The sequence below is a fragment of the Anomaloglossus baeobatrachus genome, chromosome 1 (assembly GCF_048569485.1).
Source record: "Anomaloglossus baeobatrachus isolate aAnoBae1 chromosome 1, aAnoBae1.hap1, whole genome shotgun sequence".
Lineage (NCBI taxonomy): Eukaryota > Metazoa > Chordata > Amphibia > Anura > Aromobatidae > Anomaloglossus > Anomaloglossus baeobatrachus.
Genome location: NC_134353.1, coordinates 750,991,288 through 751,006,691, shown reverse-complemented (window position 1 = coordinate 751,006,691; position 15,404 = coordinate 750,991,288). Strand labels below are relative to the sequence as shown.

At 45.4% G+C, this 15,404-nt stretch overlaps 1 protein-coding gene across 7 annotated transcripts in view; it reads right to left on the bottom strand.

Moving 5' to 3' along the window:
• ATXN2 (ataxin 2) overlaps positions 1-15,404 on the bottom strand; it is a 183,566-nt gene that overhangs the window by 101,367 nt on the left and 66,795 nt on the right. For all 7 annotated transcript variants that reach the window (XM_075323804.1, XM_075323758.1, XM_075323785.1 and 4 more), the window contains one exon: positions 12,968-13,118. In XM_075323804.1, coding sequence (XP_075179919.1) covers positions 12,968-13,118 — 151 coding nt within the window. The remainder of the gene's footprint in view (positions 1-12,967; positions 13,119-15,404) is intronic.

Sequence of the window (15,404 nt, the reverse complement as noted above, 5' to 3'; positions counted from 1 at the left end):
GAAACACCAGGAAGGGAGATTTGCAAGATAACGCCGCTAGCTCGGACACTCTTCGAAGAGACGTGACCGCCACAAGAAAAACTACTTTTTGTGAAAGCCGAGAAAGGGAAACCTCTTTCAAAGGCTCGAAAGGCGGCTTCTGGAGAGCAATGAGAACCTTGTTCAGATCCCAGGGTTCCAATGGCCGTCTGTAAGGAGGAACGATATGACAAACTCCTTGGAGAAACGTGCGTACTTTAGAAAGTCGTGCCAAGCGCTTCTGAAAGAATACGGATAGCGCGGAGACTTGACCCTTAAGAGAGCTAAGCGACAAACCTTTTTCCAACCCAGACTGCAGGAAGGAAAGAAAAATTGGCAATGCAAATGGCCAGGGAGAAACCCTCTGAGCCGAGCACCAAGCTAAGAATATCTTCCACGTCCTGTGATAGATCTTAGCTGAGGATGGTTTTCTAGCCTGTCTCATTGTGGCAACAACTTCATGAGATAAACCGGAGGCCGCTAGGATCCAGGACTCAATGGCCACACAGTCAGGTTCAGGGCCGCAGAATTCAGATGGAAAAACGGCCCTTGAGACAGCAAATCTGGACGGTCTGGTAGTGCCCACGGTTGGCCTACCGTGAGATGCCACAGATCCGGGTACCACGACCTTCTTGGCCAGTCTGGAGCGACGAGAATGGCTCGATGGCAGTCGGACCTGATTTTCCGGAGAACTCTGGGTAACAATGCTAGAGGTGGGAACACATAGGGGAGTCGGAATTGCGACCAATCCTGAACCAAGGCGTCTGCCGCCAGCGCTCGGTGATCGTGAGACCGTGCCATGAAAACTGGGACCTTGTTGTTGTGCCGTGACGCCATCAGATCGACGTCCGGCGTCCCCCAGCGGCAACAGATCTGCTGAAACACGTCCGGGTGAAGGGACCATTCTCCTGCGTCCATGCCCTGGCGACTGAGAAAGTCTGCTTCCCAGTTTTCCACGCCTGGGATGTGAACTGCGGATATGGTGGACGCTTTGCTTTCCACCCACGTCAAAATCCGCCGGACTTCCTGAAAGGCTTGGCGACTGCGTGTTCCCCCTTGGTGGTTGATGTACGCCACCGCCGTGGAATTGTCCGACTGAATCCGAATCTGCTTGCCTTCCAGCCATTGTTGGAAGGCTCGCAGAGCAAGGTAGATTGCTCTGATTTCCAGAACATTGATCTGCAGGGTGGACTCTTCCTGAGTCCACGTCCCCTGAGCCCTGTGGTGGAGAAACACCGCTCCCCACCCTGATAGGCTCGCATCCGTCGTGACCACTGCCCAGGACGGAGGAAGGAACGACTTTCCCTGTGACAATGAGGTGGGGAGAAGCCACCAACGCAGAGAGTCCTTGGCAGTCTGAGAGAGGGAGACAGTCCTGTCGAGGGACGTCGACTTCCCGTCCCATTGGCGGAGAATGTCCCATTGTAGAGGGCGCAGATGAAACTGCGCGAACGGGACTGCCTCCATTGCTGCTACCATCTTTCCTAGGAAATGCATGAGGCGCCTCAGTGAGTGCGACTGGCTCTGAAGGAGAGATTGCACTCCTGTCCTTAGCGAACACTGCTTGTCCAGTGGAAGCTTCACTATCGCTGAGAGAGTATGAAACTCCATGCCAAGATAAGTCAGAGATTGGGTCGGGATGAGATGCGACTTTGGAAAGTTGATAATCCACCCGAAACTCTGGAGAGTGTCTAGTGCCACCTTCAGACTGTGTTGGCATGCCTCTTGAGAGGGTGCCTTTATAAGCAGGTCGTCTAGATACGGGATGACCGAGTGGCCCTGCGAGTGCAGGACAGCTACTACTGCTGCCATGACCTTGGTGAAGACCCGGGGGGCTGTTGCCAGACCGAAAGGTAACGCTACGAACTGCAGGTGTTCGTCGTGTATGACGAAGCGTAGGAAACGCTGATGCTCTGGCGCAATCGGCACGTGGAGATACGCATCTTTGATATCTATTGATGCTAGAAAATCTCCTTGAGACATTGAGGCTATGACGGAGCGTAGGGATTCCATCCGGAACCTCCTGACTTTTACGTGTCTGTTGAGCAACTTTAGATCCAGGACGGGTCGATACGATCCGTCCTCCAAATGTCGCCAAAGTGGGAAAGCCTCCCACCGACCGAGGGTGTGGGAATCGGAGACTGCAAGTCAGGAGGACGCCGTTCCGACATAGTCAGCAGCTGCTGCTGACTAAAAACAATGGAGCTATGCGTGCGTGTCTGACCTCCTGCGCACAAAGCTAAAACTGAGGAATCCGTACTCCTACGGGAGGGTGTATAGCCAGAAGGGGAGGGGCCTTACACTTTTAAGTGTAGTTCTTTGTGCGGCCTCCAGAGGCAGTAGCTATACACCCACTGTCTGGGTCTCCCAATTAGGAGCGAAAAAGAAAAGAAAATGCAGCTGCATTTTTTGGTGAATGACTTACTTTAAAGATAGACTGTAGACAAATGACAATCAAAAAAAATCAAAAAATATGCAGCTTCTTTAGCCAAGAGATCAGGTTTTGCTCTCAAATAAAAAGAATCAAGAATCAAAAATGCTTCATGTGAACATAGCCTTATAAAGAGGTTATCCCTCTCAGGAGCTGCCAGTGGCTGGCTTACAGCCAACACTTACACTGCTGAAAGCAGTGACTGTAAGGCTATGTGCACACGCTGCGCAAAATTTGCCGTGATTTTTTTCGCAAAATTTGCATGGATTTCTCAAAAATCTGCAGTACAGCGAGTCCCCAGCCATTTCTATGGCATTTTGGAAGTGCTGTGTCCATGCTGCGTTTTTTTCTGCAGCAGAAATAGTGCGGATTTCCCCTGCGGAAAAATCTGCAGCATGTCAATTATTCTTGCGGATTTTTCCGCGCGATCCCATACTTACCTGCCTTGATAGCAGATACCGGAGTCACTTCTTCTGGTGCAGAGGCGCGCGGTGGAGCCAGGAGCGGGCATCAGGAGGTGGGCGGGGCCTGCACGAGCTCCGGTCATGTGACAGCCAGAGCTAGTTCAGGCCCGTCCACCTTCTCCTGCAAAGTGCAGACAGACATGGCCAGAAAGTGAAGTGCTGCGTGATGGAGGTAAGTATGAACTCCCCGATCACTCAGCACTTGTTCTGCATTGAGGATGCAGTGCCGAAGGCATGGTACTATATCCTCAATGCAGAATGACTGCAGCATATCCGCAGGACATTCCGCAATACATCCGCAGCACAAAACAGACAAAGTTGTGCTGCGGTTTTCTGGGAGCTCTTGCGGATATATCCACAGGACACTTTCGCTATGGGCACATAGCCTAACCATGCAGACCTGCCTGTACGATCAGAAGCCAACGGCTCCCAGGAAGAAGCAACTTCATTTCTCACATATGCCATACTTTTAGTACAGGAGCCAGGCACCTTTCTAACACTTTTAACCTGCGGATTAACCCCATGTATAAGTAGTAGTATTATCTGATGTGACAGATTCCCTTAAATAAGGTTTGTGATCTTGGGGGAAAAAATTGGCAAAAAGGTTTTAAAATTATATGCAATACAAAATCCTTATGAAATCTTTTTAAGTCAGGTATGATTTTTTATAAAAGTCAAATATCCTATATGACAGTAAAAGGGGTCTTCGTTTTGGGGGAACAGACTCACTATAATTGGATGGAGTAAAACCACATGAACATTCTCCAATGTATCTAAATTGCCCTTTCAACAATTCAGCTGGGCAGGTCACTATTCAATGCCCGGGGTGCTCTGCTAAGAAATCCGCCAAGTGAACTGAAGCATAACAACGAAGATTATCGGCACTCCCCAAAGTTAAAAAATGTCTTCTTCCTTATTTAAACATTGTTAAAAAGTCGTAGAGCCACAGGCTGTCGACACTGTTCTGACGCGTTTCCAGCACAAAAAAAGCAGCTTTATTCATAGGCTAAGATTTAGTATGAGGGACTAATTCATACAAATAAGTTACAAATCAATGTGATTAATTAGCTTCAAACAAAAAATGCACGTTTCAAAAAGAAAGAAAAAGAAAAAAAGAAACCAGTCATTAAATTGAGTTAAAAATTAATATGAAAAATATGATTCCAATGTATATAATCGTAACTTTTACTGTGGACTACCAAATTAGATAGATAGATATATCTATCTATCTATATCTATATATATATATACATACACACACACACACACATTACATACACAAATGCGCGCACATACTAATTGTATAAACTGCATATGAAGACATTATTAAAGTGGGGGGAGGGAAAGGAAACTGTTGCTCCAGCTTAGTGTCCCTAGAATTCACCCTTGTCACATTAAATTCTATACCACTTGGGGCGTGGCCTGGACATGGAGCCGGCAAGACACACACTGTAGGAGCTCCTCAGTAACGGCTGCAAACACCACCACCCACCAGCTATCAAGAGCGAGCACCGGGGTCAGATGAGAGGGAAAGCGGGTCTCCGGTCGCAGACGCCTGCCAGAGGGACTCCCAGCCGTGGGGGGCAAGGTATTGTGCCATACCTGACTGAGGCCCAGCGTCCTCCCAGGCCTGTAATGGCGACCGGGACGCGTGCTGCTGCGACCCGGCTGTCACAGCCTGAGCGTTCTCCTGCTTCCCCCGCCCGCTCTGCACATCAACCCGGTGAGAGGCTGCAGACTAACCCGGCATTGCAGGCTCCTGGATGGATGGCTCCTGGGGAAAGCACCAGAGACCGGCCTGTGGTGACTGATGGGGGAGGGGTGAGCAGTGGGAAGTTGGCTGCAGGGCGCGCTTCTCCCCCTGGGGCTTCACAGGAGCAGAGGATCTCCTGCCTCTCTTCCTGGCTGCTCCAACTCACCAGGTACCCTGCGGTTGTCCCCTGCCCCACAGCACTCAAATACCCCAGCAGCTGGCTCAGGAGATGCTATGGAGCAGAGCTTGCTCGCCCTCCCCTGCCATGGAGGTGAGAACACAGCTACTCCCTTGCAACACTATGGGGAAGACCAAGGCTCAGAAATATCAGCTTTAAGGCTTCAAATCAATGCTATGCCAACCAAAATGGATATGGAGGGATACATTGCCCGCCTGGAGGCTGTGTGTAAAACTGAAATTCGCTCCTTGAAGGAGGATATGTCATCACTAACTAACTCCGTGCGGGCCCTTGAATCGTCCACCCAGGATTTATACTCTCAGCAAAGCTCACAACAACACCTTATAGATCAGCAGGCTCAACAGATCCACCTCTTGTTTGACATGATTGAAGATGCTGAAAACCGCAACAGGCGAAATAATGTGCGCATTCGTGGTTTGCCGGAGTCAGTCGGGCCTCAGGATCTGACCTCTACACTGCAGAGGATGTTTAACTCCTTGTTGGAACGTCCCCTTGAAACACGCATTGAGATGGCCTAGAAACCCGGACCCAGAGAGGCCAAGGGACATTATTTGCAGGGTACACTTCTTCCAGGTCAAGGAGAATATTATGAGAAAAGCAAGAGATAAAGGTACCCTGGATTTTAAAGGAACTCCCATACAACTTCTAGCGGATCTTCCCCGATCAACACTTGTAAAAAGGAGAGCCCTGAGACCCCTACTGGAGGTTCTACGTAACAACAATATTGCTTATTCCTGGGGCTATCCTTTTCAACTACAAGTCAGGAAAGGTCCCAACCTGATCATCTTGAGGTCTCCGGCTGACCTGCCAGATTTTCTTTCGGCTCTGGATCTCCCTGGGATAAAATTGCTGGACTGGCCGTATACTACACCTCCACCCCAGAGAATGGTCCGTCGTGGAGGTCCCTTCCCACCTGATCAACACCGTACTCAGCGACCAAGATCCCAGAAGTCGCCGAGATCCTCATCGGCGGAGACCTGAACTCTCGGGACTACTGGGTTATACATGTAGTTTGAAGGAGGAATGAGGGCTGTTATGGCCTACTCTGATGCCTAACCAATATTGCCCTTTGTCTTTTTTTTTTTTTTTTTTCTCCCCCTCATCTCCTTTCCTCAAAAAGGTGTCCCCCCTGTCTAGTGCCCTCTTTCACCCCTTCTATATGTGATAGCCATGGAGCATTTGGCTATATCCCTTCAAAACTCCCCCGATATAAAGGGCTTTGTTATAGGTCAGAAATATTATAAACTTGCCTTATACGCTGATGACCTCCTTCTATATCTAACAAACCCGGAAATCGCCTTTCCAGTTCTCATCCAGGAATTTCAACGCTTTGGCATGGTTTCTAACTTCAAAGTAAACTACTCAAAGACAGAGGTCCTTAATATTACTCTTCCTACCACACAAGTCAATAGACTAAAATCCGCCTTCCCATTTAAGTGGGAGACCCAATCTATCAAGTATCTTGGGATATTTGTTTCGGCCAATCCGGATGAGTTGTTTAAGGCTAACTACTCCCCACTGCTTACTAGAACTCTTGCAGATCTTAATAGATATAACCGGGGCCGACTTTCCTGGTTTGGCCGGATCAATGCCCTCAAGATGGACATACTCCCGAGGTTCCTTTATTTATTCCAAACAGTCCCGGTAAAAGTTGCTAAACAGTATTTTAGACAGCTCCAGAGGGCGTGTAGCAGATTTGTCTGGGGGACGGGGAGACCGCGGATTCGATACGCCACACTGGTGAGACCCAAATCCAGTGGAGGCGCTGGTTTACCTGACTTCGAAAAATATTACCAGAGTGTCCTCCTCACGAGGGTCTTAGATTGGAGATTTAACGATCTCAATAAACAATGGGTGGGCGTTGAGTCCCATCTCTCCCCGTTCCCTTTGGCACAGCTTCTATGGGCCCCCCTTCAACAGAGACCGGCGGTCTCGGGGTTTCAACCTCTGACTCAGGCGCTCATGCTTTTCTGGGACAGACATCTGGAGACATTAAACTTATCCCACAGACCGGGAAGTATGAGCCCACTTTTTAATAATTTAGACTTTCCCCCTGCGTTGAAGAGATCTACCTTCTTATGTTGGGGCTCCGCAGACGGAGCTACACTGGGACAGGTGGCTAGGAAATTATCTGGAACGGCGTCTTTTGGGGCTTTGCAGGAGTCATGCCCGGAGAGGAGATTATCCTGGCTGGAATATACTCAATTGACCACATTTCTAAAAAAGAAATTCCCGGGAAACGCTCTATTATCCAAACCTACACACTTTGAGACCCTAATTTCATTAAAAGCTGTGCCGCAGCATGCCATCGCATTGATCTACAACCTCTTATGTACAGCCCAGTATAAAGGGACCCCAACGTATCTGGAGGCCTGGCAAAGAGAGCTCCAGATTACGTTGTCGGAACAAGATCATCTCAAAATCTTTACACTCCCTCATAAAATGTCCATTTCTTGTAGTGCACAGGAGAAAAATTTTAAAATTCTTACACGCTGGTACAGATGCCCTGACGTACTGCATAAGATCTTCCCCACAGTACCAGATACCTGCTGGAGATGCGGAGTCGAAATTGGTACTATGAAACATATATGGTGGGATTGCTCCTTGATAAGATTATTCTGGGATTCAACTTTTGAAGTGTACTTTCAACTGTCGGGTATTCGAGTAATCCCCACTCCTCAAATAGCCTTTCTGTCCCTAATTCCTGGATCTCTCTCTGACCAAAAGAGGTATCTTGCGTTTTTTTCTCATCGCTGCTCGTATGATTATTCCAAGACATTGGAAGACAACCACCACCCCCTCTATGAGGGAATTTTTGGAGGAGATAAATAGATTGGAGCGTATGGAGTCCTTGATGGCAGATGATAGTGACAAATGGGATGCACATGCTGGCACGTGGACTTCCTGGCTCATTTTCCGAGAGACTCCGGAATATTCGTCTTGGCACAGATAAGGGGCTATACTGTGGTCGTTTATCCCCCAGGTTCCTTTAACCGATATTTGTAATCTTTATGAAGATTCGTATATTTGTGCGTATGAGCTCTCTGGACGCCCGACTTACTCCTATCTATCTATTCCCCCCCCCCCTCATACCCTCTTCTCTTTCCTATATCTAGCTCTTTCTTCCTTCTCTCTTTCTGATCTTCACTCAGTCTTTATAGTTAAAATAGTTTCCATAATACTGTTTTGAGAAGTCTTACCATGACACGGTATAATCTGAATTTATTTGCTTTCTCTGTTCTTTCTGTTTTCTTTTCTTACCATTCCTATCTTGGTAAAAGTATTCACAATATAGTGCTATTTGCCTGATCCACATGTTTGAATTAACTTTAACCGATGTACATTTACATCTTATATGTGGTATGAGCGATACTTTGTTCACTTTGCCTTAAACTTAATAAAATTATTTACTCAAAAAAAAAAATTCTATACCACTTGACTCCTATATTCACAAACAGCAGTATTTGATAGTGTAAGTGAGATTATGGATCATAAATAGGATCATAGAAAAATAGGTTAAAAAGCAGAGGGTATAATACCAATGCCCTAAACCATACTCAATCAAATTTATAGTTACAGTAGACAAGACGTTTTGTAGAACAAGGAAGACGAAACAAAAACGGAACCAGAGTTTAATTTTTTTTTTTAACACCCTACAGTATTCATTTTAAGCAAATTAAAGACGTTATTCTTTGATACTTACCAGTAGTCAACTAAAATCCTATTTTAAGTAAGGTAACAAAAGCTGGATGCACCTGTGTTACCAGACAAGGACAATCTTTAGGCAATTTACTATCAAAAAAACACCAAAAAGGAGCCAAGACAAATGATATGTGCACACACAGAATGTGGTGAGCCTTCCTCATAAAGATGGCTGCAGCCAAGGTGCAAGATGCTGATGTCACAGCCACTCAACCTCCACACTAGGGGTGAGGGGCGGCTGCTTAGCATAAGACATGCACACTAATAAGGCTTGCACTGGGAGCCCCTCCCCTCTAGTGTGGAGGTTGAGTGGCTGTGACATCAGCATCTTGCACCATGGCTGCAGCCATCTTTATGAGGAAGGCTCACCACATTCTGTGTGTGCACATATCATTTGTCTTGGCTCCTTTTTGGTGTTTTTTTGATATAGTTCTTTGTGATTTTTCTAACTTATTCAGTGTAGGGACTCGCAAGTGTGAGAATCCTTGACGAACAGATTGCGAGCTTACATATTTTGGGCCAAAATATAAACTAATATCTCACTATTTGAGGTATGGCACATTTTATCCATTTTGCAGGATGTGTGTGGACCTTTTGAATTCAGATGGTTAAATGGTGAGCCTGTCATGTGTTATGTACTCATATAGTGCTAACTGACCCGCCTGGACCTGGTGTTGTGCGTCATTTATAGGCCATTATTCAGACACTGTGCGTCTCGTGTATCCGTGCGAGATGCACCTATATAGTGCTGTTTAGCCCGCCTGACCTGGGTTTCTGGCGTCATTTATAGGTTACAGTTCAGACACTGTGCATTTCACTCATTATATGATGGGCTCCCAGTGCAAGCCTTATTAGTGTGCATGTCTTATGCTAAGCAGCCGCCCCTCCCCTCTAGTGTGGAGGTTGAGTGGCTGTGACATCAGCATCTTGCACCTTGGCTGCAGCCATCTTTATGAGGAAGGCTCACCACATTCTGTGTGTGCACATATCTTTTGTCTTGGCTCCTTTTTGGTGTTTTTTTGATATAGTTCTTTGTGGTTTTGCAATTTACTATCACCCAGTTTATATTCTAGTAGGAAGTCGCATCAAAACTGGCTGCCCTTTTGTGGTTTTTATAGATGTGGAGGAACAATGTGTGCACTTTTGCCCAAAACAAGAGAGTGGAAATACATAAGACAGGTGTCTCTGACGCACCACTCCAACAGTTTGTGCAGCCCTCCAAATGCTGCAAAGCAAATCCAACTTTGTAATATTCAAGGCACCGAAGATGCCTTCATCTATTAGAAAATCTTTATTGTTCCCAGTGTACATGAGGGCAAAAAAGCAGCACGACGTTTCAGCCAACGCAGGGCCTTTATCAAGCCATAAGCCCTGCGTTGGCTGAAACCTTGCGCTGCTTTTATGCCCTCAAGTACACTGGGAACAATAAAGATTTTTCTAATTGATGACGTAGTCTTCAGTGCCTTAGATATTCCAAAATAAGAGAGTGGAAATAAATATCCCAAATAGAAACTCCGCCCACGGCCCAATCTGGGAGACTGGGGCCGGCCTCGGTGATGTCAGATCAACTTCCAGTTGACCAAACATCACCAGATCTCAGAGATCACTTGATGGGGATGAGCGGACTGCAATAGTACTGCTCAGAGGCAGAATGTACTACACAAGGCATTTGAGAAAAGCCTTCCCTATGAGTAGTGAAACCCCCCTTTAAGAGAAGCATATTGGATTCTTACTCTGAAAACAAAGTATCCAGAAGTAATGAACTATAGAAATTATCTTTATTTCATCTTTTTTATCTTTATTCATTGGCCCCCTTAAAAATAGTCTTGGTGAAATGGTGGAAGGGGATGAGGGTAAAGCCAACCTGCTGAATGACTTTTTTTCTACGGTTTTTATACAAGAAAATGCCATGGCAGATGACATGACCAGTGATACCATAAATTCACCCTTGAATATTACCTGCTTAACCCAGCAGGAAGTACGCCGCCGCCTCGAAATCACTAAGGTTGACAAATCTCCGGGCCCGGATGACATACACCCCAGAGTACTACAGGAATTGAGTTCTGTGATAGATAGACCATTATTTTTAATCTTCTCAGATTCCTTAATAACAGGGTCGGTACCGCAGGACTGGCGCATAGCAAATGTGGTGCCAATATTCAAAAAGGGGACAAAAACTGAGCCGGGAAATTATAGGCCGGTAAGTTTAACCTCTACGGTTGGTAAAATCCTTGAGGGTTTCTTGAGAGATGCTATACTGGAGTATCTCAAGAAAAATAACCTTATGACAGAGTATCAACATGGGTTTATGAGGGATCGATCCTGTCAAACAAATTTGATCAGCTTCTATGAAGAGGTAAGTTCAAGTCTGGACCAGGGAAATGCAGTGGATGTTGTGTATATGGACTTTTCAAAAGCTTTTGATACGGTGCCACACAAAAGGTTGGTACATAAAATGAGAATAATGGGGATAGGGGAAAATATGTGTAACTGGGTTAAAAACTGGCTCAGTGATAGGAAACAAAGGGTGGTTATTAATGGTACGTACTCGGACTGGGTCTCAGTTCATAGTGGGGTAACCACAGGGGTCAGTATTGGGCCCGCTTCTTTTCAACATATTTATAAATGACCTTGTTGGGGGCATGCAGAGTAGAATTTCAATATTTGCAGATGATACTAAACTCTGCAGGGTAATCAATACAGAGGAGGATAATTTTATATTACAGGGAGATTTATGTAAATTGGAGGATTGGGCTGAGAAGTGGCAATTGAAATTTAATGTAGATAAATGTAAGGTCATGCACTTGGGTAGAGGAAATAACATTTATGATTATGTACTTAATTGTAGAACACTGGGTAAAACAGACACAGAAAAAGACTTGGGTGTATGGGTGGATGGTAAACTTCACTTTAGTGGACAGTGTCAGGCAGCTGCTGCCAGGGCTAATAAAATAATGGGATGTATTAAAAGAGGTATAAGTGTTCATGAAAAAAATATAGTTCTACCTCTGTACAAGTCACTAGTGCGACCGCACTTAGAATACTGTGTACAATTCTGGTCACCGATATATAAGAAGGACATAGCTGAACTGGAGAGGGTGCAGAGAAGAGCGACCAAGATTATTAGAGGAATGGGTGGGCTGCAATACCAAGACAGGTTATTAAACTTGGGGTTATTTAGTTTGGAAAAACGAAGGCTTAGGGGGGATCTAATCACAATGTATAAATATATGAGGGGACAGTACAGAGACCTTTCCAAAGATCTTTTTACACCTAGGCCTGCGACTGGAACACGGGGGCATCCGCTACGTCTTGAGGAAAGAAGGTTTAATCATAATCACAGACGAGGATTCTTTACTGTACGAGCAGTGAGACTATGGAACTCTCTGCCGCATGATGTTGTAATGAGTGATTCACTACTAACATTTAAGCAGAGCCTGGATGCCTTTCTTGAAAAATTTAATATTACCAGTTATGTATATTAGATTTTATGACAGGGTATTGATCCAGGGAACTAGTCTGATTGCCGGATGTGGAGTCAGGAAGGAAATTTTTCCCCATTGGAACTTGTTTGCCACATTGGGGTTTTTTTTGCTTTCCTCTGGATCAACATGTTAGGCTACGGGTTGAACTAGATGGACTTAGAGTCTCCCTTCAACCTTAAAAACTATGATACTATGATACTATGATCTCTTAAAACAGTTTCTTGTTTCATCAAGCACTCTAGGCTAGAGCAATAGTTTCATCCCCCCACCCCCATTTCTTCATATGTAAATTTATGTTTAGTTTTCTAAATACATATATTATGATTAAACAGTTAGTCCATGGTAAAAATTCCAATATACACATTTGAATCATGCACAACCTATGTAGAATTCATATTAAACTCTATTGAATGACTGGTTTATTTCTTTTGAAACGTGTTTTTGTTTGAATCTAATTAAATCATATTGATTGGTAGCTTACTTGTATTAATAAATCACTCACATACTAAATCTTATCCTGTGAATAAAGGTGCTTTTTAAGATGGAAACGCGTCAGGACAATGTCGATCCAGCCTGTGGCTTTCAGAGTTTTTAATGATGTTTAAATAAAGAAAAAGATATTTTTTTTAAAATTTCCATTGAGGAGTGCCGATAATTTTCTTTTGTTACATTTAAATGTTGCTACACAGAAAGACAATGGTTAAAAACACTCATCAGAGATCGCTAGCTGTAGTCACTGCTGTCAGAGGCAGGTTCAGCTATATGAACAGACAGCAGCCACGGTATATGCAGCAAGCTCAGCTCCTGAGCCCTATCTATGCACCTGTACCTGATGAACAATGTACATGAATGTAAAAGGGATAAAAAAAAGCAAAATAACAATCCAAGTCAGACAGTTTTTAATATGTTGCATACCTCTTTTTGCATAATTCACATCCATGTCTTTAAACTGCACCATAACAAAATCGGAAGCTTTGAATAGGATGCTATCCACAATGTCTTCACGCTTTGGCCCCCCAGTAAAGTCTTTATTCTTCCTATGAGCTGCATCAAGCACTAAGTCGCACTGAAAAGGAAAAAAGTCATTAGGTAAAAATTTGAGATTCTTTATTGTAACCAAAAACCCTGACAAAACTAAGGCTATGTGCGCACTGGGAAATGGAATTTTGTTGTGAAAATTCAGCATGCTCTCAAAGATTACCGCACCCGCGGTAAAAAACCGCGGGAAACCGCACCCGAAAACCGCATGCGGTTTGCCGCGGTTTTACCGCGGTATTATTCGCGGTATTGCCGCGGTTTCGCCGCGTGCGGGTTGGGATGTGCTTTATTGCATTCAATGCAATAAAGCACATTGAAAAAAAAAAAAAAAAAAGTCATTTAATTCTGAGATAGGGGATAGACAGAGGGATAGACAGAGGGATAGACAGAGGGATAGACAGAGGGATAGACAGAGGGATAGACAGAGGGATAGACAGAGGGATAGACAGAGGGATAGACAGAGGGATAGACAGAGGGATAGACAGAGGGATAGACAGAGGGATAGACAGAGGGATAGACAGAGGGATAGACAGAGGGATAGACAGAGGGATAGACAGAGGGATAGACAGAGGGATAGACAGATAGAGGGAGGACAGATCGCTGCATTTCCCACGGTCGGCAGTGAGTTCACATTACCGGCCGTGGGAAATGACCGGTAATTACCTCTGCTGTCTGCTGCTTTCATTCAGCGCTGTGTCTGTGACAGTCGCGGCTGGATGGAAGCAGCGCAGGACGTCGGACCTGTGGATTACGGCGGAGCTTTGTTTGGGGGGGGGGTTAATAAAATGGTGAACGAGGCTTGTTTGTTTTATTTAAAATAAAGGATTTTTCTGTGTGTGTGTTTTATTCACTTTACTTACGGGTTGATCATGTCAGCTGTCACATAGACGCTGCCATGATCAAGCCTGGAGTTAATGGCGGTGGTCCCCCACCACCATTAACCCCTTGTATTACCTTGCTACCACTGCTACATGGTGGCAAGAAGAGCAGAGGACACGCCGGTATTGCCGCATAATGCATGCGACAGTCCCGGGGCAGCTGCGGCTGATATTCCCGGCTGCGGGAGGGGGAGTGAGGCAGGGGACATTATCCCTGCCCCCCTCCCTCCCTAGCCTGAGAATACCGGGCCGCCGCTGTGTGCTTACCTCGGCTGGAAGGTAAATATGCAGCGGAGCCCACGTTCTTTTTTTTTTCTATATTTCCGTTTTCTTTCTATGTGTGTTCTATGTGTCTGTGTCTGTGTTCTATGTCTGTGATGTCTGTGTGTGTGTGTGATCTGTGTGTTTACTCTCTGCACGGCTTCCTCTTCCTGTAATGACATCACTTCCCTGCAAAACCGCAGACAAGCGATGCACATTACCGTAGGTAAACCGCGAAATACCGCAGGGAATAACGCAGGAAAACGCAGTGAACCGCACAGAATTTGCTGCCTGCGTTATTCCCTGCGGGATTTCATGATTAACATTGGAGTCAATGGAGTGAAATCCCGCAGCGATGTGCGGAAAAGAAGTGACATGCACTTGTTTTTGCTGCGGGAATCCCGCAGCAAAACATGCAGCTGTCAAATTCCGCCCAGTGCGCACAGGATTTTTTTTCTCCATAGGATTTGCTGGTGATTCACTGCAGAGATGTTATGAACATTTTCTGCAGCGAAACATGCAGCAAATCCGCGGAAAATCCGCGGCAAAATCCGGTAAGTGCGCACATAGCCTAAGAATGGTCACAAATCTGTCCCATACATTGCTGAATTCACCAGGGTATCAGTTTTTTCAGTATGGATTTTAACAATCCGTTCATTCTTTCCACCAAACCAGCGGCTTAAGGATAATATGGCATATGAAATACCCATCTAATGTTGTTCTGTGTAGCATATTCTTTGACCTGTTGTCCTGCAACGTGTGAACCATTGTCAGTTTGTATTTGTAGTGGGGCCCCATAGTATTGAATGCTGACACCAAATCTGAATCACACGTGATAGATACAATTATATATTGGAAATTTGATGAAAAAGCAGTAGTACCAGAGAGATCTACCCCTTTGTCTGACGAGTTGGATCTTCATTCTACTAAGGTTGTGTTAATAACACCAGGTAAGGTGGGAGTCATTCCCACAGTTTGGGATGTCAGATTCCGAAAGGACATTATGGGCAAATAGCTACAAGATCTAGTTTTGCCTTAAAAGCAGCTGTGATGGAGGAGGATGTGAGAGCGGTGTATAAATAAGGGGGATCCTGTTCAGCGAGTTAGGGACACTCCAGGTGGTGTAGTGGACGCACTACTTCTGTGACGATAAGACCAAAGTATTCTCCTTCTCG